The sequence below is a fragment of the Diuraphis noxia genome, unplaced genomic scaffold, assembly GCF_037042655.1.
Source record: "Diuraphis noxia isolate RWA-SAM2 unplaced genomic scaffold, SU_Dnox_SAM2 contig0013, whole genome shotgun sequence".
NCBI classification, from domain to species: Eukaryota; Metazoa; Arthropoda; class Insecta; order Hemiptera; family Aphididae; genus Diuraphis; species Diuraphis noxia.
In genome coordinates this window covers 467578-492207 of record NW_028301723.1, presented here as the reverse complement: position 1 = coordinate 492207, position 24630 = coordinate 467578, and the positions used below count along the sequence as shown (strand labels likewise).

Here is a 24630-nt window from a genome sequence, read left to right as displayed (position 1 = left end):
GAAACACAAAATTATTTGGTCCAACCACAAATAATTTGTATAGTTTTGATTTTTACAAATGTAATTTGGTAAATCTTAAGATAATCGATCATTGTTAGTAAAAGTACGGCATTTTTTATTAATAATTATTATTGTTGAAGTATATTAAGTACCTACTACATCAAAGACTACCTAGTATAATATATTATTAGATACACACATTTATAGTATTGCTATATATTATTACAACAAATTTATATTATTATTACATATTACCTACTGCTGTGTTAGTATATTAGATACGGTTATTAAAATGATCAAGTGGTTTAATTGATTGGCTGTATTCTTGTTTTTACGTGAGGTGCATCGTAGTCTGCAGACTATATTTTTTTTTATACGCGCCACTGCATCTGAAAACTCATTTTCATTCTATATAGGTTATATTGTCGTTGATTCTCGTATATATTAATTTTACATGTGTTTTGCGTGTTTCTTAAGGGATATGGATCAAGATGTAATATTTTGCAGTTTATAGAGCCTATAATACAGACTATAGACGATGTTTTATTATTGAATTCACATTCTAAAGTTCTGGTACTCGATACACTATACAGCAGAGTGAATTCTTCGGTTATGTCTTTTGTATGTCCCGTTTACTCACATTAGAGCTTTTTGAATTCTGAACTATAATCAATATTATATATATATATATATATATATTTATAAATTGTATTAAATAATTGTTTACAAATTTCGATTATTTACCAATTAAGTACTTTTTATTTTGTTTAACACGATTGTTGTTTTAAATTTCTGATAATGATCGAGTTATATATCATCAGTTGATGATCGGAAATATTAAACGAACGAGAGTAAAAATAAATAATAATTTCGATGCCGACGCATAACGGCCAACGGGCGCGTTGACGACTAATGTAATTCGCCGAAAACAAATTATTTGGTTATATTCATAAAACGAATGTGCAAATCAATTCGATTATAACTTGGGATGCGTGTTTCGACTTATTTTAATTTTTATACTGTACAAATGTGCACAGCGATTGTGTGCACTACTGCAACCACCATAATACACGGCGATACCGTCCCGTCGCGGACAACTGCCCAATTGTTTGGCCTTCGAAAAAAAAAACCCAATCCAAATATTATATTATTTTCATAATATTCTGAATTTATATTTTCATATTTTGAAAAATAATCTTAATAACACTACAGGCACTTAATTGTATTATTATGATTTCGTTTTTCAATGTTTCTTGTGTTCGGGTAGGTAGTGCAAGTGCACTTGTACACATATACATATACACGAGCCGTACAAAAGATGCCAGATCGCCGGCGACCGGTACTCGTCCGTCGCGACTTTTCTTCCCGTCCCGCCTAGGCACTTGGACTTGGGGATGGGGGGAAGGGTTGGCGGTGTCGCATCGTTGTCATTCGTGGTGGTGGTTTATAGTAGACAGGTCGCTGCGGTACCTAGGGTTGCCAACCTTTGTAATTTCAAAAACTGGACACCTACTGAAAACATAACCTTATAAATATATTTTTTTTATTGGATTTTACTATATTTCTGATAATACGATCTATGAGTTAAAGTATATAAAACTTGTAAATTATTTGAATAATTAATATAATAAATAAAGTTATTGTATATTAATTAAGCGATAATCTTTGTTACGATACAGTGGTTATACACTGAACAGGAACCAGAAAATCTAAACTGTCCAGTCGAAACCTGGACGGTTGGCAACCCTATGCGTACCGTGTCAGATTTGTGAACCGAACGAACGAAATTCTTATTTAAAATATAAAATATGTGATTCATTTATATTATGTTTGTATGGGAAATGTAGAGGTAGGATCGGTTATTTGTAGTAGGGTAGGTTTCAACACAATATGCTCATTGTTCGCCGATGGCCCGGCAGCGTATTTCAGGATACTAACTGATAGTGTCCGAAACTGGTTGGCATATGTAGCGTGTCTGTACACTACAATATTTCACTGATGATTCGCAAATACGCGCCCAGGCATGGGGAACCACTCGTATGACCACAAGCATCAGATTATCGACGTCGGATCGTCGCGCCGCCCCTACCACTGGGCCATAGTCGGTAAGAAACACGGCCAGTTATTAAAACGCACTCAGAACTCTCCGTCATACCACCTCGATAACGAATCGAAAACCCGAGGTATTAAAAATATTTCAGTTATTAGCCGAGGACTTTTAGTGCCTTAACGATACAATCAATACAAATTCAATCACACGACAGCAGTCAACGGAAAGAATAGAGCAGAATAAAATTCATAATATATTAAAGAAAACAATTTTATTCACGGTAAGTACCAAACGTTAATTTATAGAATAATAAGTAATATCGGCTATCGAGAATTTTATAATATCAGGTATGGTAGGACAAACAGCTGATGAGGCCTTAAATATATCTATTAAATTTAAAATCAAATATCCCACATTAAAATAAATAATTTGTTAATAGTTTTCAGATTTATGCCAGACATAAGTCGTTTATAGTATAGTATATAAAATAATAGCGAACAATAAAGCAGTTGATAGATTTGAAATTTTTTACAAAACCCAAAAATTAAACATACCCAACATTATTAATTAAACATGTAAATTGTTATGAATATCATGTCATGTTATTACATAATTAAAACAAAACAATTTTTAATTTAATTTTTGTAAACAGCTGAAATGGTAAAAAGCTAATTGTAGGTATACGCGAAGGATATTTACGTTGTTTAACTGCAGTCTGCAACTAAAATCGATGAATAAAGTATATAAAAACAGAAAATAATATTATTTTTATTAACTTTCAATTTTAATTTTTTACTATAGTATATTTATGCTAATTTATATCAGTATTTTAGTTATATTGTGTATTAAAATATTCATAGCAATCTCATTATTCAAAACATAGAATCATATTATAATAGTTAATAGTATCGATTAATCTATTAATACATTTTATCAGATGAAAATATTCACTAAATTTAATTTAATTAAATACACGAAAGTAATTAATTCTGAATACGACACATAAATAATAGTGAGTAGTGTCTATTATATTAAGATTATTTAAAAAAAAAAACTTCTAACAAATTTAACAAGCTGATATGTTAGTGATTAGTTTATGAGAAGTATATGATAATTAGTAAATGTATTTTAACGCAATCAATATTATTTATTTAACGTAATAATACAATAATTTATGTTAAATATTCAAAATTATAGTAATGATCAATAATAATAATACATATTGCTTTGATGATTACAGCTGATAATTATTAGCAGAATGAATTCCTTGACATCTATAAATCTGTTAATCTGTTTGTTGGCATTCTCATCATCATTTTGTAAAGGTATGAATAATAATTTTATTTGTTGTTTTGTACATGTACGTAATTTGAATTTGATAACCTTAGGAAACTGGTACCAAAATATCAAAATCGGTGAATTAGAAAAATATATTGATCATGCCAACAGTTTCGGAAATCATGATCTTGGTCAATATATTGGTATGGATATAGGAAGCCCGCCTCATGGACAACTGATCAATTCTCAGCTTTCCGAAAACGGATATTCAGTTTATTGGAATGCCGAAATTATTGCTAAAGCTTCGGACTACATAATTAGAAGCTACTGCCCTAAGTATAATCACACAATACATATATAAATAATAATTTTTATATGAATAAATTAAAATATCATTTCAGTTACTATGTTGGTAGTCAAGAACAATGTGCCAAAGACATATCGAAAGTGAAACTAGACAAGACTTCCTTGGGTCACAAGTGTTTGGCCATGTATTACAATGAAACTGCGTGTATACGAATGAACATGAACTACCGTAGTCCTGACGGTTCTTGTAACAATTTAAAACATTCCTCTTTAGGAAAGGCAACTACGCCTTATAAACGTTTGCTGTTTCCCGCCTATGCTAATAGCTTATATAGTAATATTCATTAATATTGTTTTACTTATTAAGATTTACATATTATGATGATTTAATTCTAAGATTTTATTAATCGTCTACACAGGTGTTTTGGATCATTATTCTATTCATTCTCCACCCAATGCAAGAAAGCTTAGTGTAGCACTGGTCAACGACGAGAACTCACCAGACGACTTAAAAACGATAACGATGGCGTACTGGACGATTTTTATAGGCCACGATCTGTCACACACAGCAATTTCTGGAATGAGTAAGATTACTATATAACCATATATATTGATTAGTTGTAATTAATGCATGCTTACGTATATTAAATGTATAGTGAAAAGGAACAAATCAGTGAACTGTTGTGATCGTAACGGACTGAATCTATCTCCTCGAGACACTAACGAATTGTGCATGCAAGTAGTGGTAGAGGATGGTGATCCATTTTATAACATGATGAATCTTACGCCAAACACTATAATTCGGTGTATGAACTACGTGCGCTCGGTGCCTGCAGTGCGGTCCGATTGTACTTTTGGTCCCAGGGAACAAGTAAGAATCGTATAAGATAATCCTATAACGATGAATGTATATTATATTATGTTTATTTCAATAACTAAAATTAGGCAAATAATAACTCGTTTGATTAATACATTACTTGTTTTTACATTTTTAATTAAAATAATAAATTTAACAATCTACAAAAATAAATGTGCGGTAGGTATATGGAGTGGTGCACAATTTTATAACATTATTAAATATTCACAACAGACTTTCCGGATTTAAAATAAATCATACAAATTATATTTGTAACCAATTTTTCGCAGATGAATCAAGCTACTCATTATTTAGATGGGTCGATGGTATACGGTTCGTCGGCGAAACGGACGTGGTCGCTGAGGACCAAATCGGATGGGCAATTGTTGACGAACATGGGGTGCTATAACAAAAACCAATGTGACACGTTACAGCCGCAGTATTTGCCACTGGAGGTCGTCGATTCGAACGCGTGCCAGTTTGGCAGTGGCACGTGCTATAAGACTGGCGATACTCGGGCAAACGAGCTGCCCCAAATGGCGGTGATGTACACTTTGTGGATGAGGGAACATAACCGGATGGCCAAACTTCTGTCCCATGTCAACCCGCATTGGGACGACGAACGTATTTTTCAAGAGGCTAGGAAAATTGTGATAGCGTCCATACAGCACATCACGTACGCCGAATGGTTGCCAGCGCTGCTAGGTCAAAACTTTATCAGGCGATCCGGACTTGAACTGTCAACGAATGGGTACAGTAAAGCGTACAACGAGAGCACTGACCCAAGCGTTAGCAACAGCTTCGCGACCGCTATATTACCGTTCGCTAATTCCATGATTAGCGAATCCATTAGGTTTGTGTAAACAGTATTTTATAATATTATTATCAATGTTTTCGTGGTCATGATTTAAAAAATAAATATGAACAAATTTAGTTAATGCTGGATTGGACAAATGTGCCATACTGAGTTTTTTTGCACTTTATCGGCTCACTTATAAAGCCATTATAAAGAACCATATAATTTGTTCATTTTTGAAAGGCAGGGGATTAACGAGTTAATATGTTCAAAGTTTAGTCATTTTAACTTAAATTTGTAGTTCATTGTTAACAAAAAATCGACTTATACTATTTGGAATATTCCCATTTTGTTGATAAATTAATTTTTAAAATGTATAGTATCCAAAGATTGTATTTATGCTGTCGTGAATTGTGATCATTTCAATTTGTATACCTATTTTAATCGTATAAAAAAAAGAATTATACATTCAAACCTACCTATAGCTTTTGTATTATACGTTGTTACATATATAATTCATATACGGTTAACGCTGTTATTAAAAATTGGTAGCAAACTAGAAATTTTGAATACCCTAGTCATTAAATACAAATCTAATATAATATATAAAATGTTATAGATTCTGAACTATAATTTTTTTTTTTTACCAATGCATATTCGTAGTGTTAGTTTCGCGTAAATATTTATTAATCTACATAATGAATTCATATGAACTCCATACAGTGTAATCATATTTCAATGCGTGTTTTTAAAATAATTTTATAACAATAGATTATTATCTTGAAAACTAGGCCGTTATACAATATATTAACTTATCGTTGTAATGTATGCAGAGGTACGATTTGCAAATGCTTGAAAATTTATCAGTTCGTTCTTTCTAAATATTATAAAATGACTCAAGATGCCATATAGGTGAATTAGATATATTTGAGATAGGTAAACTCAAACCATTTCTCTTACCATTTAAGAAGTTGTTTAAATATATTCCCAATCATAGGTACTTCATAAACAATATTGATTTAAATTTTATTGGCAAATGCCTGTGACACTAAGATTGCACAAACCTGAAATTTGATTATAAATAATATAACAATATACTGAGATTTCGATTGATGTGTATTTGACATTTGTGCGAAAAAATAATCATCAAATTTATTAATTTTGATTGATATTGTTGTTTAGTTTGTATACGGAAGATCGAGAGTTCAACGGAAGTATTTCGCTAAAGGAACATTACAACCGACCGACTGATTTAGTATTGAATTATATAGATCAACTTGTCAGAGGGCTATCTACACAGAAGACACAAAAAGTCGATATGCTATTTACAAAAACGGTCGGTATTTAAAATACGATCAAAATAATGTAATTTCGTTTTTGTTTTTGTTTTTACACACAAATGATGGAGATGTACATATTATAATAGATTGTATTCAAAATATTTACCTACCTTATGTATAATATTATGTTTAAATATTTTTTTTAGCTTACGAATTACTTATACACTGTTCATCCAGAAAATTTGTTTGGGATGGATATTGTCAGCTTAGATTTGCAACGAAACCGCGATCACGGTATTCCAAGTTATACGAACTATAGAGAATATTGTGGACTAAAAGCAATAAGAGATGCACAAGATTTAGCCAAGATCATGGTGGACGGTGTAAGTTCAACCGTATTTGAAATATGTAATCGTCATATACCTCTTACTTTATTCCTGTATATTATGTATAGGCATCTGAAAAGTTATTGAAACAATACAAACATTGGACAAAAATAGAGCTATTGGTCGGTGCATTATTCGAGAAACACGAAGACGACGCAATGGTTGGTCCAACGATGAGGTGTATCATCAGAGAACAGTTCGTACGGACTAGAACTGCAGATAGACATTTTTACGATTTACCAAAAGTATTCAACGAATGTTAGTACACATTTGAAACATTTTGAATGAATGATTTTTATCTAAACAATTTTTTTTTTTTAATTCAAGATCAACTGACAGAAATCAGAAAAGTGACGCTTGCCAGAGTCTTTTGCGATAACAGCAATAATGTCACAACAATGCAGAAACAGGTATTTTTAGTACCCACAATGGATGATTTTATACATTGTGATTCCCAATTAATTCCGAAGATCAACATCAATCACTGGTCAGAAACAGTCGATACATTTTGAAAATTATATCAAACAAAATATTTATTTTAAGTGTTTAATGTCAATAAAACAACAGTAATAGTTTATAATAATTAAAAGTTTCTTTAATTTAATAATCAATCAGCATAATTTCAAAATTAGTTGAACCTTTTTGCATTTTACCTATACAGATCTATAGGTACAATGTTTACAAATCAATTTTTTAGACACTGAGCGATAATAATTTAATTTACACAATATATTAATTATATTAGGTATATAATTTAATTTACAATTTAAAAACAATATATATATATATAATATGTACCGCCTGATTTGCAGAAATAGTTAATAATTATTATTTACAAAACTCTCATTAATTAGGATTTTTTTTTTTTTACTTCTCTCGTTACTTTGAACTACTCATTAATTCGAACTCTCGGTACGGTAATATGAAGTTTTTCAACAGTCCCGTCAACTTCGAATCATCAATAGTCGATTGTATGATAATGTGTAGTTACCAATTTATTGAAATTTTATATTTATTGTCGCCTGTGGTGTAGTTATAACTGCTACCTAAATTTCATATTTATTGATTTCATTTATGAATTCATTAAACAGAAGATAATGATTTTTGTTTAAATAGATTTTGATGTGATTTCAACACATATACCTTAAGTTACAAATTATTAACTAAATATATATGTGTACCTACGTTAAACGTACGAATATCGGTTAACCTATGATTTAACGGTAAATCCCAGGTTTCACCGACTACTGTTAATTAATGTCCGAAATCCATTGATTTCGGTAAAACCTAGGAAACACAAAATTATTTGGTCCAACCACAAATAATTTGTATAGTTTTGATTTTTACAAATGTAATTTGGTAAATCTTAAGATAATCGATCATTGTTAGTAAAAGTACGGCATTTTTTATTAATAATTATTATTGTTGAAGTATATTAAGTACCTACTACATCAAAGACTACCTAGTATAATATATTATTAGATACACACATTTATAGTATTGCTATATATTATTACAACAAATTTATATTATTATTACATATTACCTACTGCTGTGTTAGTATATTAGATACGGTTATTAAAATGATCAAGTGGTTTAATTGATTGGCTGTATTCTTGTTTTTACGTGAGGTGCATCGTAGTCTGCAGACTATATTTTTTTTTATACGCGCCACTGCATCTGAAAACTCATTTTCATTCTATATAGGTTATATTGTCGTTGATTCTCGTATATATTAATTTTACATGTGTTTTGCGTGTTTCTTAAGGGATATGGATCAATATGTAATATTTTGCAGTTTATAGAGCCTATAATACAGACTATAGACGATGTTTTATTATTGAATTCACATTCTAAAGTTCTGGTACTCGATACACTATACAGCAGAGTGAATTCTTCGGTTATGTCTTTTGTATGTCCCGTTTACTCACATTAGAGCTTTCTGAATTCTGAACTATAATCAATATTATATATATATATATATTTATAAATTGTATTAAATAATTGTTTACAAATTTCGATTATTTACCAATTAAGTACTTTTTATTTTGTTTAACACGATTGTTGTTTTAAATTTCTGATAATGATCGAGTTATATATCATCAGTTGATGATCGGAAATATTAAACGAACGAGAGTAAAAATAAATAATAATTTCGATGCCGACGCATAACGGCCAACGGGCGCGTTGACGACTAATGTAATTCGCCGAAAACAAATTATTTGGTTATATTCATAAAACGAATGTGCAAATCAATTCGATTATAACTTGGGATGCGTGTTTCGACTTATTTTAATTTTTATACTGTACAAATGTGCACAGCGATTGTGTGCACTACTGCAACCACCATAATACACGGCGATACCGTCCCGTCGCGGACAACTGCCCAATTGTTTGGCCTTCGAAAAAAAAAACCCAATCCAAATATTATATTATTTTCATAATATTCTGAATTTATATTTTCATATTTTGAAAAATAATCTTAATAACACTACAGGCACTTAATTGTATTATTATGATTTCGTTTTTCAATGTTTCTTGTGTTCGGGTAGGTAGTGCAAGTGCACTTGTACACATATACATATACACGAGCCGTACAAAAGATGCCAGATCGCCGGCGACCGGTACTCGTCCGTCGCGACTTTTCTTCCCGTCCCGCCTAGGCACTTGGACTTGGGGATGGGGGGAAGGGTTGGCGGTGTCGCATCGTTGTCATTCGTGGTGGTGGTTTATAGTAGACAGGTCGCTGCGGTACCTAGGGTTGCCAACCTTTGTAATTTCAAAAACTGGACACCTACTGAAAACATAACCTTATAAATATATTTTTTTTATTGGATTTTACTATATTTCTGATAATACGATATATAAGTTAAAGTATATAAAACTTGTAAATTATTTGAATAATTAATATAATAAATAAAGTTATTGTATATTAATTAAGCGATAATCTTTGTTACGATACAGTGGTTATACACTGAACAGGAACCAGAAAATATAAACTGTCCAGTCGAAACCTGGACGGTTGGCAACCCTATGCGTACCGTGTCAGATTCGTGAACCGAACGAACGAAATTCTTATTTAAAATATAAAATATGTGATTCATTTATATTATGTTTGTATGGGAAATGTAGAGGTAGGATCGGTTATTTGTAGTAGGGTAGGTTTCAACACAATATGCTCATTGTTCGCCGATGGCCCGGCAGCGTATTTCAGGATACTAACTGATAGTGTCCGAAACTGGTTGGCATATGTAGCGTGTCTGTACACTACAATATTTCACTGATGATTCGCAAATACGCGCCCAGGCATGGGGAACCACTCGTATGACCACAAGCATCAGATTATCGACGTCGGATCGTCGCGCCGCCCCTACCACTGGGCCATAGTCGGTAAGAAACACGGCCAGTTATTAAAACGCACTCAGAACTCTCCGTCATACCACCTCGATAACGAATCGAAAACCCGAGGTATTAAAAATATTTCAGTTATTAGCCGAGGACTTTTAGTGCCTTAACGATACAATCAATACAAATTCAATCACACGACAGCAGTCAACGGAAAGAATAGAGCAGAATAAAATTCATAATATATTAAAGAAAACAATTTTATTCACGGTAAGTACCAAACGTTAATTTATAGAATAATAAGTAATATCGGCTATCGAGAATTTTATAATATCAGGTATGGTAGGACAAACAGCTGATGAGGCCTTAAATATATCTATTAAATTTAAAATCAAATATCCCACATTAAAATAAATAATTTGTTAATAGTTTTCAGATTTATGCCAGACATAAGTCGTTTATAGTATAGTATATAAAATAATAGCGAACAATAAAGCAGTTGATAGATTTGAAATTTTTTACAAAACCCAAAAATTAAACATACCCAACATTATTAATTAAACATGTAAATTGTTATGAATATCATGTCATGTTATTACATAATTAAAACAAAACAATTTTTAATTTAATTTTTGTAAACAGCTGAAATGGTAAAAAGCTAATTGTAGGTATACGCGAAGGATATTTACGTTGTTTAACTGCAGTCTGCAACTAAAATCGATGAATAAAGTATATAAAAACAGAAAATAATATTATTTTTATTAACTTTCAATTTTAATTTTTTACTATAGTATATTTATGCTAATTTATATCAGTATTTTAGTTATATTGTGTATTAAAATATTCATAGCAATCTCATTATTCAAAACATAGAATCATATTATAATAGTTAATAGTATCGATTAATCTATTAATACATTTTATCAGATGAAAATATTCACTAAATTTAATTTAATTAAATACACGAAAGTAATTAATTCTGAATACGACACATAAATAATAGTGAGTAGTGTCTATTATATTAAGATTATTTAAAAAAAAAAACTTCTAACAAATTTAACAAGCTGATATGTTAGTGATTAGTTTATGAGAAGTATATGATAATTAGTAAATGTATTTTAACGCAATCAATATTATTTATTTAACGTAATAATACAATAATTTATGTTAAATATTCAAAATTATAGTAATGATCAATAATAATAATACATATTGCTTTGATGATTACAGCTGATAATTATTAGCAGAATGAATTCCTTGACATCTATAAATCTGTTAATCTGTTTGTTGGCATTCTCATCATCATTTTGTAAAGGTATGAATAATAATTTTATTTGTTGTTTTGTACATGTACGTAATTTGAATTTGATAACCTTAGGAAACTGGTACCAAAATATCAAAATCGGTGAATTAGAAAAATATATTGATCATGCCAACAGTTTCGGAAATCATGATCTTGGTCAATATATTGGTATGGATATAGGAAGCCCGCCTCATGGACAACTGATCAATTCTCAGCTTTCCGAAAACGGATATTCAGTTTATTGGAATGCCGAAATTATTGCTAAAGCTTCGGACTACATAATTAGAAGCTACTGCCCTAAGTATAATCACACAATACATATATAAATAATAATTTTTATATGAATAAATTAAAATATCATTTCAGTTACTATGTTGGTAGTCAAGAACAATGTGCCAAAGACATATCGAAAGTGAAACTAGACAAGACTTCCTTGGGTCACAAGTGTTTGGCCATGTATTACAATGAAACTGCGTGTATACGAATGAACATGAACTACCGTAGTCCTGACGGTTCTTGTAACAATTTAAAACATTCCTCTTTAGGAAAGGCAACTACGCCTTATAAACGTTTGCTGTTTCCCGCCTATGCTAATAGCTTATATAGTAATATTCATTAATATTGTTTTACTTATTAAGATTTACATATTATGATGATTTAATTCTAAGATTTTATTAATCGTCTACACAGGTGTTTTGGATCATTATTCTATTCATTCTCCACCCAATGCAAGAAAGCTTAGTGTAGCACTGGTCAACGACGAGAACTCACCAGACGACTTAAAAACGATAACGATGGCGTACTGGACGATTTTTATAGGCCACGATCTGTCACACACAGCAATTTCTGGAATGAGTAAGATTACTATATAATCATATATATTGATTAGTTGTAATTAATGCATGCTTACGTATATTAAATGTATAGTGAAAAGGAACAAATCAGTGAACTGTTGTGATCGTAACGGACTGAATCTATCTCCTCGAGACACTAACGAATTGTGCATGCAAGTAGTGGTAGAGGATGGTGATCCATTTTATAACATGATGAATCTTACGCCAAACACTATAATTCGGTGTATGAACTACGTGCGCTCGGTGCCTGCAGTGCGGTCCGATTGTACTTTTGGTCCCAGGGAACAAGTAAGAATCGTATAAGATAATCCTATAACGATGAATGTATATTATATTATGTTTATTTCAATAACTAAAATTAGGCAAATAATAACTCGTTTGATTAATACATTACTTGTTTTTACATTTTTAATTAAAATAATAAATTTAAAAATCTACAAAAATAAATGTGCGGTAGGTATATGGAGTGGTGCACAATTTTATAACATTATTAAATATTCACAACAGACTTTCCGGATTTAAAATAAATCATACAAATTATATTTGTAACCAATTTTTCGCAGATGAATCAAGCTACTCATTATTTAGATGGGTCGATGGTATACGGTTCGTCGGCGAAACGGACGTGGTCGCTGAGGACCAAATCGGATGGGCAATTGTTGACGAACATGGGGTGCTATAACAAAAACCAATGTGACACGTTACAGCCGCAGTATTTGCCACTGGAGGTCGTCGATTCGAACGCGTGCCAGTTTGGCAGTGGCACGTGCTATAAGACTGGCGATACTCGGGCAAACGAGCTGCCCCAAATGGCGGTGATGTACACTTTGTGGATGAGGGAACATAACCGGATGGCCAAACTTCTGTCCCATGTCAACCCGCATTGGGACGACGAACGTATTTTTCAAGAGGCTAGGAAAATTGTGATAGCGTCCATACAGCACATCACGTACGCCGAATGGTTGCCAGCGCTGCTAGGTCAAAACTTTATCAGGCGATCCGGACTTGAACTGTCAACGAATGGGTACAGTAAAGCGTACAACGAGAGCACTGACCCAAGCGTTAGCAACAGCTTCGCGACCGCTATATTACCGTTCGCTAATTCCATGATTAGCGAATCCATTAGGTTTGTGTAAACAGTATTTTATAATATTATTATCAATGTTTTCGTGGTCATGATTTAAAAAATAAATATGAACAAATTTAGTTAATGCTGGATTGGACAAATGTGCCATACTGAGTTTTTTTGCACTTTATCGGCTCACTTATAAAGCCATTATAAAGAACCATATAATTTGTTCATTTTTGAAAGGCAGGGGATTAACGAGTTAATATGTTCAAAGTTTAGTCATTTTAACTTAAATTTGTAGTTCATTGTTAACAAAAAATCGACTTATACTATTTGGAATATTCCCATTTTGTTGATAAATTAATTTTTAAAATGTATAGTATCCAAAGATTGTATTTATGCTGTCGTGAATTGTGATCATTTCAATTTGTATACCTATTTTAATCGTATAAAAAAAAGAATTATACATTCAAACCTACCTATAGCTTTTGTATTATACGTTGTTACATATATAATTCATATACGGTTAACGCTGTTATTAAAAATTGGTAGCAAACTAGAAATTTTGAATACCCTAGTCATTAAATACAAATCTAATATAATATATAAAATGTTATAGATTCTGAACTATAATTTTTTTTTTTTACCAATGCATATTCGTAGTGTTAGTTTCGCGTAAATATTTATTAATCTACATAATGAATTCATATGAACTCCATACAGTGTAATCATATTTCAATGCGTGTTTTTAAAATAATTTTATAACAATAGATTATTATCTTGAAAACTAGGCCGTTATACAATATATTAACTTATCGTTGTAATGTATGCAGAGGTACGATTTGCAAATGCTTGAAAATTTATCAGTTCGTTCTTTCTAAATATTATAAAATGACTCAAGATGCCATATAGGTGAATTAGATATATTTGAGATAGGTAAACTCAAACCATTTCTCTTACCATTTAAGAAGTTGTTTAAATATATTCCCAATCATAGGTACTTCATAAACAATATTGATTTAAATTTTATTGGCAAATGCCTGTGACACTAAGATTGCACAAACCTGAAATTTGATTATAAATAATATAACAATATACTGAGATTTCGATTGATGTGTATTTGACATTTGTGCGAAAAAATAATCATCAAATTTATTAATTTTGATTGATATTGTTGTTTAGTTTGTATACGGAAGATCGAGAGTTCAACGGAAGTATTTCGCTAAAGGAACATTACAACCGACCGACTGATTTAGTATTGAATTATATAGATCAACTTGTCAGAGGGCTATCTACACAGAAGACACAAAAAGTCGATATGCTATTTACAAAAACGGTCGGTATTTAAAATACGATCAAAATAATGTAATTTCGTTTTTGTTTTTGTTTTTACACACAAATGATGGAGATGTACATATTATAATAGATTGTATTCAAAATATTTACCTACCTTATGTATAATATTATGTTTAAATATTTTTTTTAGCTTACGAATTACTTATACACTGTTCATCCAGAAAATTTGTTTGGGATGGATATTGTCAGCTTAGATTTGCAACGAAACCGCGATCACGGTATTCCAAGTTATACGAACTATAGAGAATATTGTGGACTAAAAGCAATAAGAGATGCACAAGATTTAGCCAAGATCATGGTGGACGGTGTAAGTTCAACCGTATTTGAAATATGTAATCGTCATATACCTCTTACTTTATTCCTGTATATTATGTATAGGCATCTGAAAAGTTATTGAAACAATACAAACATTGGACAAAAATAGAGCTATTGGTCGGTGCATTATTCGAGAAACACGAAGACGACGCAATGGTTGGTCCAACGATGAGGTGTATCATCAGAGAACAGTTCGTACGGACTAGAACTGCAGATAGACATTTTTACGATTTACCAAAAGTATTCAACGAATGTTAGTACACATTTGAAACATTTTGAATGAATGATTTTTATCTAAACAATTTTTTTTTTTTAATTCAAGATCAACTGACAGAAATCAGAAAAGTGACGCTTGCCAGAGTCTTTTGCGATAACAGCAATAATGTCACAACAATGCAGAAACAGGTATTTTTAGTACCCACAATGGATGATTTTATACATTGTGATTCCCAATTAATTCCGAAGATCAACATCAATCACTGGTCAGAAACAGTCGATACATTTTGAAAATTATATCAAACAAAATATTTATTTTAAGTGTTTAATGTCAATAAAACAACAGTAATAGTTTATAATAATTAAAAGTTTCTTTAATTTAATAATCAATCAGCATAATTTCAAAATTAGTTGAACCTTTTTGCATTTTACCTATACAGATCTATAGGTACAATGTTTACAAATCAATTTTTTAGACACTGAGCGATAATAATTTAATTTACACAATATATTAATTATATTAGGTATATAATTTAATTTACAATTTAAAAACAATATATATATATATAATATGTACCGCCTGATTTGCAGAAATAGTTAATAATTATTATTTACAAAACTCTCATTAATTAGGATTTTTTTTTTTTTACTTCTCTTGTTACTTTGAACTACTCATTAATTCGAACTCTCGGTACGGTAATATGAAGTTTTTCAACAGTCCCGTCAACTTCGAATCATCAATAGTCGATTGTATGATAATGTGTAGTTACCAATTTATTGAAATTTTATATTTATTGTCGCCTGTGGTGTAGTTATAACTGCTACCTAAATTTCATATTTATTGATTTCATTTATGAATTCATTAAACAGAAGATAATGATTTTTGTTTAAATAGATTTTGATGTGATTTCAACACATATACCTTAAGTTACAAATTATTAACTAAATATATATGTGTACCTACGTTAAACGTACGAATATCGGTTAACCTATGATTTAACGGTAAATCCCAGGTTTCACCGACTACTGTTAATTAATGTCCGAAATCCATTGATTTCGGTAAAACCTAGGAAACACAAAATTATTTGGTCCAACCACAAATAATTTGTATAGTTTTGATTTTTACAAATGTAATTTGGTAAATCTTAAGATAATCGATCATTGTTAGTAAAAGTACGGCATTTTTTATTAATAATTATTATTGTTGAAGTATATTAAGTACCTACTACATCAAAGACTACCTAGTATAATATATTATTAGATACACACATTTATAGTATTGCTATATATTATTACAACAAATTTATATTATTATTACATATTACCTACTGCTGTGTTAGTATATTAGATACGGTTATTAAAATGATCAAGTGGTTTAATTGATTGGCTGTATTCTTGTTTTTACGTGAGGTGCATCGTAGTCTGCAGACTATATTTTTTTTTATACGCGCCACTGCATCTGAAAACTCATTTTCATTCTATATAGGTTATATTGTCGTTGATTCTCGTATATATTAATTTTACATGTGTTTTGCGTGTTTCTTAAGGGATATGGATCAATATGTAATATTTTGCAGTTTATAGAGCCTATAATACAGACTATAGACGATGTTTTATTATTGAATTCACATTCTAAAGTTCTGGTACTCGATACACTATACAGCAGAGTGAATTCTTCGGTTATGTCTTTTGTATGTCCCGTTTACTCACATTAGAGCTTTCTGAATTCTGAACTATAATCAATATTATATATATATATATTTATAAATTGTATTAAATAATTGTTTACAAATTTCGATTATTTACCAATTAAGTACTTTTTATTTTGTTTAACACGATTGTTGTTTTAAATTTCTGATAATGATCGAGTTATATATCATCAGTTGATGATCGGAAATATTAAACGAACGAGAGTAAAAATAAATAATAATTTCGATGCCGACGCATAACGGCCAACGGGCGCGTTGACGACTAATGTAATTCGCCGAAAACAAATTATTTGGTTATATTCATAAAACGAATGTGCAAATCAATTCGATTATAACTTGGGATGCGTGTTTCGACTTATTTTAATTTTTATACTGTACAAATGTGCACAGCGATTGTGTGCACTACTGCAACCACCATAATACACGGCGATACCGTCCCGTCGCGGACAACTGCCCAATTGTTTGGCCTTCGAAAAAAAAAACCCAATCCAAATATTATATTATTTTCATAATATTCTGAATTTATATTTTCATATTTTGAAAAATAATCTTAATAACACTACAGGCACTTAATTGTATTATTATGATTTCGTTTTTCAATGTTTCTTGTGTTCGGGTAGGTAGTGCAAGTGCACTTGTACACATATACATATACACGAGCCGTACAAAAGATGCCAGATCGCCGGCGACCGGTACTCGTCCGTCGCGACTTTTCTTCCCGTCCCGCCTAGGCACTTGGACTTGGGGATGGGGGGAAGGGTTGGCGGTGTCGCATCGTTGTCATTCGTGGTGGTGGTTTATAGTAGACAGGTCGCTGCGGTACCTAGGGTTGCCAACCTTTGTAATTTCAAAAACTGGACACCTACTGAAAACATAACCTTATAAATATATTTTTTTTATTGGATTTTACTATATTTCTGATAATACGATATATAAGTTAAAGTATATAAAACTTGTAAATTATTTGAATAATTAATATAATAAATAAAGTTATTGTATATTAATTAAGCGATAATCTTTGTTACGATACAGTGGTTATACACTGAACAGGAACCAGAAAATCTAAACTGTCCAGTCGAAACCTGGACGGTTGGCAACCCTATGCGTACCGTGTCAGATTCGTGAACCGAACGAACGAAATTCTAATTTAAAATATAAAATATGTGATTCATTTATATTATGTTTGTATGGGAAATGTAGAGGTAGGATCGGTTATTTGTAGTAGGGTAGGTTTCAACACAATATGCTCATTGTTCGCCGATGGCCCGGCAGCGTATTTCAGGATACTAACTGATAGTGTCCGAAACTGGTTGGCATATGTAGCGTGTCTGTACACTACAATATTTCACTGATGATTCGCAAATACGCGCCCAGGCATGGGGAACCACTCGTATGACCACAAGCATCAGATTATCGACGTCGGATCGTCGCGCCGCCCCTACCACTGGGCCATAGTCGGTAAGAAACACGGCCAGTTATTAAAACGCACTCAGAACTCTCCGTCATACCACCTCGATAACGAATCGAAAACCCGAGGTATTAAAAATATTTCAGTTATTAGCCGAGGACTTTTAGTGCCTTAACGATACAATCAATACAAATTCAATCACACGACAGCAGTCAACGGAAAGAATAGAGCAGAATAAAATTCATAATATATTAAAGAAAACAATTTTATTCACGGTAAGTACCAAACGTTAATTTATAGAATAATAAGTAATATCGGCTATCGAGAATTTTATAATATCAGGTATGGTAGGACAAACAGCTGATGAGGCCTTAAATATATCTATTAAATTTAAAATCAAATATCCCACATTAAAATAAATAATTTGTTAATAGTTTTCAGATTTATGCCAGACATAAGTCGTTTATAGTATAGTATATAAAATAATAGCGAACAATAAAGCAGTTGATAGATTTGAAATTTTTTACAAAACCCAAAAATTAAACATACCCAACATTATTAATTAAACATGTAAATTGTTATGAATATCATGTCATGTTATTACATAATTAAAACAAAACAATTTTTAATTTAATTTTTGTAAACAGCTGAAATGGTAAAAAGCTAATTGTAGGTATACGCGAAGGATATTTACGTTGTTTAACTGCAGTCTGCAACTAAAATCGATGAATAAAGTATATAAAAACAGAAAATAATATTATTTTTATTAACTTTCAATTTTAATTTTTTACTATAGTATATTTATGCTAATTTATATCAGTATTTTAGTTATATTGTGTATTAAAATATTCATAGCAATCTCATTATTCAAAACATAGAATCATATTATAATAGTTAATAGTATCGATTAATCTATTAATACATTTTATCAGATGAAAATATTCACTAAATTTAATTTAATTAAATACACGAAAGTAATTAATTCTGAATACGACACATAAATAATAGTGAGTAGTGTCTATTATATTAAGATTATTTAAAAAAAAAAACTTCTAACAAATTTAACAAGCTGATATGTTAGTGATTAGTTTATGAGAAGTATATGATAATTAGTAAATGTATTTTAACGCAATCAATATTATTTATTTAACGTAATAATACAATAATTTATGTTAAATATTCAAAATTATAGTAATGATCAATAATAATAATACATATTGCTTTGATGATTACAGCTGATAATTATTAGCAGAATGAATTCCTTGACATCTATAAATCTGTTAATCTGTTTGTTGGCATTCTCATCATCATTTTGTAAAGGTATGAATAATAATTTTATTTGTTGTTTTGTACATGTACGTAATTTGAATTTGATAACCTTAGGAAACTGGTACCAAAATATCAAAATCGGTGAATTAGAAAAATATATTGATCATGCCAACAGTTTCGGAAATCATGATCTTGGTCAATATATTGGTATGGATATAGGAAGCCCGCCTCATGGACAACTGATCAATTCTCAGCTTTCCGAAAACGGATATTCAGTTTATTGGAATGCCGAAATTATTGCTAAAGCTTCGGACTACATAATTAGAAGCTACTGCCCTAAGTATAATCACACAATACATATATAAATAATAATTTTTATATGAATAAATTAAAATATCATTTCAGTTACTATGTTGGTAGTCAAGAACAATGTGCCAAAGACATATCGAAAGTGAAACTAGACAAGACTTCCTTGGGTCACAAGTGTTTGGCCATGTATTACAATGAAACTGCGTGTATACGAATGAACATGAACTACCGTAGTCCTGACGGTTCTTGTAACAATTTAAAACATTCCTCTTTAGGAAAGGCAACTACGCCTTATAAACGTTTGCTGTTTCCCGCCTATGCTAATAGCTTATATAGTAATATTCATTAATATTGTTTTACTTATTAAGATTTACATATTATGATGATTTAATTCTAAGATTTTATTAATCGTCTACACAGGTGTTTTGGATCATTATTCTATTCATTCTCCACCCAATGCAAGAAAGCTTAGTGTAGCACTGGTCAACGACGAGAACTCACCAGACGACTTAAAAACGATAACGATGGCGTACTGGACGATTTTTATAGGCCACGATCTGTCACACACAGCAATTTCTGGAATGAGTAAGATTACTATATAATCATATATATTGATTAGTTGTAATTAATGCATGCTTACGTATATTAAATGTATAGTGAAAAGGAACAAATCAGTGAACTGTTGTGATCGTAACGGACTGAATCTATCTCCTCGAGACACTAACGAATTGTGCATGCAAGTAGTGGTAGAGGATGGTGATCCATTTTATAACATGATGAATCTTACGCCAAACACTATAATTCGGTGTATGAACTACGTGCGCTCGGTGCCTGCAGTGCGGTCCGATTGTACTTTTGGTCCCAGGGAACAAGTAAGAATCGTATAAGATAATCCTATAACGATGAATGTATATTATATTATGTTTATTTCAATAACTAAAATTAGGCAAATAATAACTCGTTTGATTAATACATTACTTGTTTTTACATTTTTAATTAAAATAATAAATTTAAAAATCTACAAAAATAAATGTGCGGTAGGTATATGGAGTGGTGCACAATTTTATAACATTATTAAATATTCACAACAGACTTTCCGGATTTAAAATAAATCATACAAATTATATTTGTAACCAATTTTTCGCAGATGAATCAAGCTACTCATTATTTAGATGGGTCGATGGTATACGGTTCGTCGGCGAAACGGACGTGGTCGCTGAGGACCAAATCGGATGGGCAATTGTTGACGAACATGGGGTGCTATAACAAAAACCAATGTGACACGTTACAGCCGCAGTATTTGCCACTGGAGGTCGTCGATTCGAACGCGTGCCAGTTTGGCAGTGGCACGTGCTATAAGACTGGCGATACTCGGGCAAACGAGCTGCCCCAAATGGCGGTGATGTACACTTTGTGGATGAGGGAACATAACCGGATGGCCAAACTTCTGTCCCATGTCAACCCGCATTGGGACGACGAACGTATTTTTCAAGAGGCTAGGAAAATTGTGATAGCGTCCATACAGCACATCACGTACGCCGAATGGTTGCCAGCGCTGCTAGGTCAAAACTTTATCAGGCGATCCGGACTTGAACTGTCAACGAATGGGTACAGTAAAGCGTACAACGAGAGCACTGACCCAAGCGTTAGCAACAGCTTCGCGACCGCTATATTACCGTTCGCTAATTCCATGATTAGCGAATCCATTAGGTTTGTGTAAACAGTATTTTATAATATTATTATCAATGTTTTCGTGGTCATGATTTAAAAAATAAATATGAACAAATTTAGTTAATGCTGGATTGGACAAATGTGCCATACTGAGTTTTTTTGCACTTTATCGGCTCACTTATAAAGCCATTATAAAGAACCATATAATTTGTTCATTTTTGAAAGGCAGGGGATTAACGAGTTAATATGTTCAAAGTTTAGTCATTTTAACTTAAATTTGTAGTTCATTGTTAACAAAAAATCGACTTATACTATTTGGAATATTCCCATTTTGTTGATAAATTAATTTTTAAAATGTATAGTATCCAAAGATTGTATTTATGCTGTCGTGAATTGTGATCATTTCAATTTGTATACCTATTTTAATCGTATAAAAAAAAGAATTATACATTCAAACCTACCTATAGCTTTTGTATTATACGTTGTTACATATATAATTCATATACGGTTAACGCTGTTATTAAAAATTGGTAGCAAACTAGAAATTTTGAATACCCTAGTCATTAAATACAAATCTAATATAATATATAAAATGTTATAGATTCTGAACTATAATTTTTTTTTTTTACCAATGCATATTCGTAGTGTTAGTTTCGCGTAAATATTTATTAATCTACATAATGAATTCATATGAACTCCATACAGTGTAATCATATTTCAATGCGTGTTTTTAAAATAATTTTATAACAATAGATTATTATCTTGAAAACTAGGCCGTTATACAATATATTATCTTATCGTTGTAATGTATGCAGAGGTACGATTTGCAAATGCTTGAAAATTTATCAGTTCGTTCTTTCTAAATATTATAAAATCACTCAAGATGCCATATAGGTGAATTAGATATATTTGAGATAGGTAAACTCAAACCATTTCTCTTACCATTTAAGAAGTTGTTTAAATATATTCCCAATCATAGGTACTTCATAAACAATATTGATTTAAATTTTATTGGCAAATGCCTGTGACACTAAGATTGCACAAACCTGAAATTTGATTATGAATAATATAACAATATACTGAGATTTCGATTGATGTGTATTTGACATTTGTGCGAAAAAATAATCATCAAATTTATTAATTTTGATTGATATTGTTGTTTAGTTTGTATACGGAAGATCGAGAGTTCAACGGAAGTATTTCGCTAAAGGAACATTACAACCGACCGACTGATTTAGTATTGAATTATATAGATCAACTTGTCAGAGGGCTATCTACACAGAAGACACAAAAAGTCGATATGCTATTTACAAAAACGGTCGGTATTTAAAATACGATCAAAATAATGTAATTTCGTTTTTGTTTTTGTTTTTACACACAAATGATGGAGATGTACATATTATAATAGATTGTATTCAAAATATTTACCTACCTTATGTATAATATTATGTTTAAATATTTTTTTTAGCTTACGAATTACTTATACACTGTTCATCCAGAAAATTTGTTTGGGATGGATATTGTCAGCTTAGATTTGCAACGAAACCGCGATCACGGTATTCCAAGTTATACGAACTATAGAGAATATTGTGGACTAAAAGCAATAAGAGATGCACAAGATTTAGCCAAGATCATGGTGGACGGTGTAAGTTCAACCGTATTTGAAATATGTAATCGTCATATACCTCTTACTTTATTCCTGTATATTATGTATAGGCATCTGAAAAGTTATTGAAACAATACAAACATTGGACAAAAATAGAGCTATTGGTCGGTGCATTATTCGAGAAACACGAAGACGACGCAATGGTTGGTCCAACGATGAGGTGTATCATCAGAGAACAGTTCGTACGGACTAGAACTGCAGATAGACATTTTTACGATTTACCAAAAGTATTCAACGAATGTTAGTACACATTTGAAACATTTTGAATGAATGATTTTTATCTAAACAATTTTTTTTTTTTAATTCAAGATCAACTGACAGAAATCAGAAAAGTGACGCTTGCCAGAGTCTTTTGCGATAACAGCAATAATGTCACAACAATGCAGAAACAGGTATTTTTAGTACCCACAATGGATGATTTTATACATTGTGATTCCCAATTAATTCCGAAGATCAACATCAATCACTGGTCAGAAACAGTCGATACATTTTGAAAATTATATCAAACAAAATATTTATTTTAAGTGTTTAATGTCAATAAAACAACAGTAATAGTTTATAATAATTAAAAGTTTCTTTAATTTAATAATCAATCAGCATAATTTCAAAATTAGTTGAACCTTTTTGCATTTTACCTATACAGATCTATAGGTACAATGTTTACAAATCAATTTTTTAGACACTGAGCGATAATAATTTAATTTACACAATATATTAATTATATTAGGTATATAATTTAATTTACAATTTAAAAACAATATATATATATATAATATGTACCGCCTGATTTGCAGAAATAGTTAATAATTATTATTTACAAAACTCTCATTAATTAGGATTTTTTTTTTTTTACTTCTCTCGTTACTTTGAACTACTCATTAATTCGAACTCTCGGTACGGTAATATGAAGTTTTTCAACAGTCCCGTCAACTTCGAATCATCAATAGTCGATTGTATGATAATGTGTAGTTACCAATTTATTGAAATTTTATATTTATTGTCGCCTGTGGTGTAGTTATAACTGCTACCTAAATTTCATATTTATTGATTTCATATATGAATTCATTAAACAGAAGATAATGATTTTTGTTTAAATAGATTTTGATGTGATTTCAACACATATACCACAAGTTACAAATTATTAACTAAATATATATGTGTTACCTACGTTAAACGTACGAATATCGG

General features: G+C 31.0%; 3 protein-coding genes across 3 annotated transcripts; all 3 read left to right on the top strand.

Moving 5' to 3' along the window:
• The first annotated feature begins 1802 nt into the window (after positions 1-1802).
• Positions 1803-7508, top strand: LOC149054026 (immunomodulatory peroxidase-like). Its single transcript, XM_089230694.1, has 12 exons — positions 1803-2105; positions 2202-2330; positions 3291-3375; positions 3439-3664; positions 3730-3968; positions 4054-4218; positions 4291-4505; positions 4781-5343; positions 6469-6622; positions 6773-6949; positions 7021-7210; positions 7280-7508. Exons 3-12 carry the CDS (start codon positions 3309-3311, stop codon positions 7462-7464), a joined length of 2181 nt encoding a protein of 726 aa, XP_089086820.1. The 5' UTR covers positions 1803-2105; positions 2202-2330; positions 3291-3308; the 3' UTR covers positions 7465-7508.
• A 2531-nt stretch (positions 7509-10039) lies between these two features.
• LOC149054025 (immunomodulatory peroxidase-like) lies at positions 10040-15745 on the top strand. The gene is made up of 12 exons (XM_089230695.1): positions 10040-10342; positions 10439-10567; positions 11528-11612; positions 11676-11901; positions 11967-12205; positions 12291-12455; positions 12528-12742; positions 13018-13580; positions 14706-14859; positions 15010-15186; positions 15258-15447; positions 15517-15745. Exons 3-12 carry the CDS (start codon positions 11546-11548, stop codon positions 15699-15701), a joined length of 2181 nt encoding a protein of 726 aa, XP_089086821.1. The 5' UTR covers positions 10040-10342; positions 10439-10567; positions 11528-11545; the 3' UTR covers positions 15702-15745.
• A 2569-nt stretch (positions 15746-18314) lies between these two features.
• Positions 18315-23980, top strand: LOC149054024 (immunomodulatory peroxidase-like). Its single transcript, XM_089230698.1, has 12 exons — positions 18315-18577; positions 18674-18802; positions 19763-19847; positions 19911-20136; positions 20202-20440; positions 20526-20690; positions 20763-20977; positions 21253-21815; positions 22941-23094; positions 23245-23421; positions 23493-23682; positions 23752-23980. Exons 3-12 carry the CDS (start codon positions 19781-19783, stop codon positions 23934-23936), a joined length of 2181 nt encoding a protein of 726 aa, XP_089086824.1. The 5' UTR covers positions 18315-18577; positions 18674-18802; positions 19763-19780; the 3' UTR covers positions 23937-23980.
• The last annotated feature ends 650 nt before the right edge of the window (positions 23981-24630 follow it).

Coding starts and splice junctions, on each gene's coding strand:
- LOC149054026 (XM_089230694.1), top strand. CDS start 3,309: ATGAATTCCTTGACATCTATAAATCTGTTAATCTGTTTGTTGGCATTC. Junction 3,969..4,053: donor CTATGCTAATAGCTTATATA/GTAATATTCATT, acceptor TCGTCTACACAG/GTGTTTTGGATCATTATTCT. Junction 4,506..4,780: donor CTTTTGGTCCCAGGGAACAA/GTAAGAATCGTA, acceptor AATTTTTCGCAG/ATGAATCAAGCTACTCATTA.
- LOC149054025 (XM_089230695.1), top strand. CDS start 11,546: ATGAATTCCTTGACATCTATAAATCTGTTAATCTGTTTGTTGGCATTC. Junction 14,860..15,009: donor ATATGCTATTTACAAAAACG/GTCGGTATTTAA, acceptor TATTTTTTTTAG/CTTACGAATTACTTATACAC. Junction 15,187..15,257: donor CCAAGATCATGGTGGACGGT/GTAAGTTCAACC, acceptor TATTATGTATAG/GCATCTGAAAAGTTATTGAA.
- LOC149054024 (XM_089230698.1), top strand. CDS start 19,781: ATGAATTCCTTGACATCTATAAATCTGTTAATCTGTTTGTTGGCATTC. Junction 23,422..23,492: donor CCAAGATCATGGTGGACGGT/GTAAGTTCAACC, acceptor TATTATGTATAG/GCATCTGAAAAGTTATTGAA. Junction 23,683..23,751: donor ACCAAAAGTATTCAACGAAT/GTTAGTACACAT, acceptor TTTTAATTCAAG/ATCAACTGACAGAAATCAGA.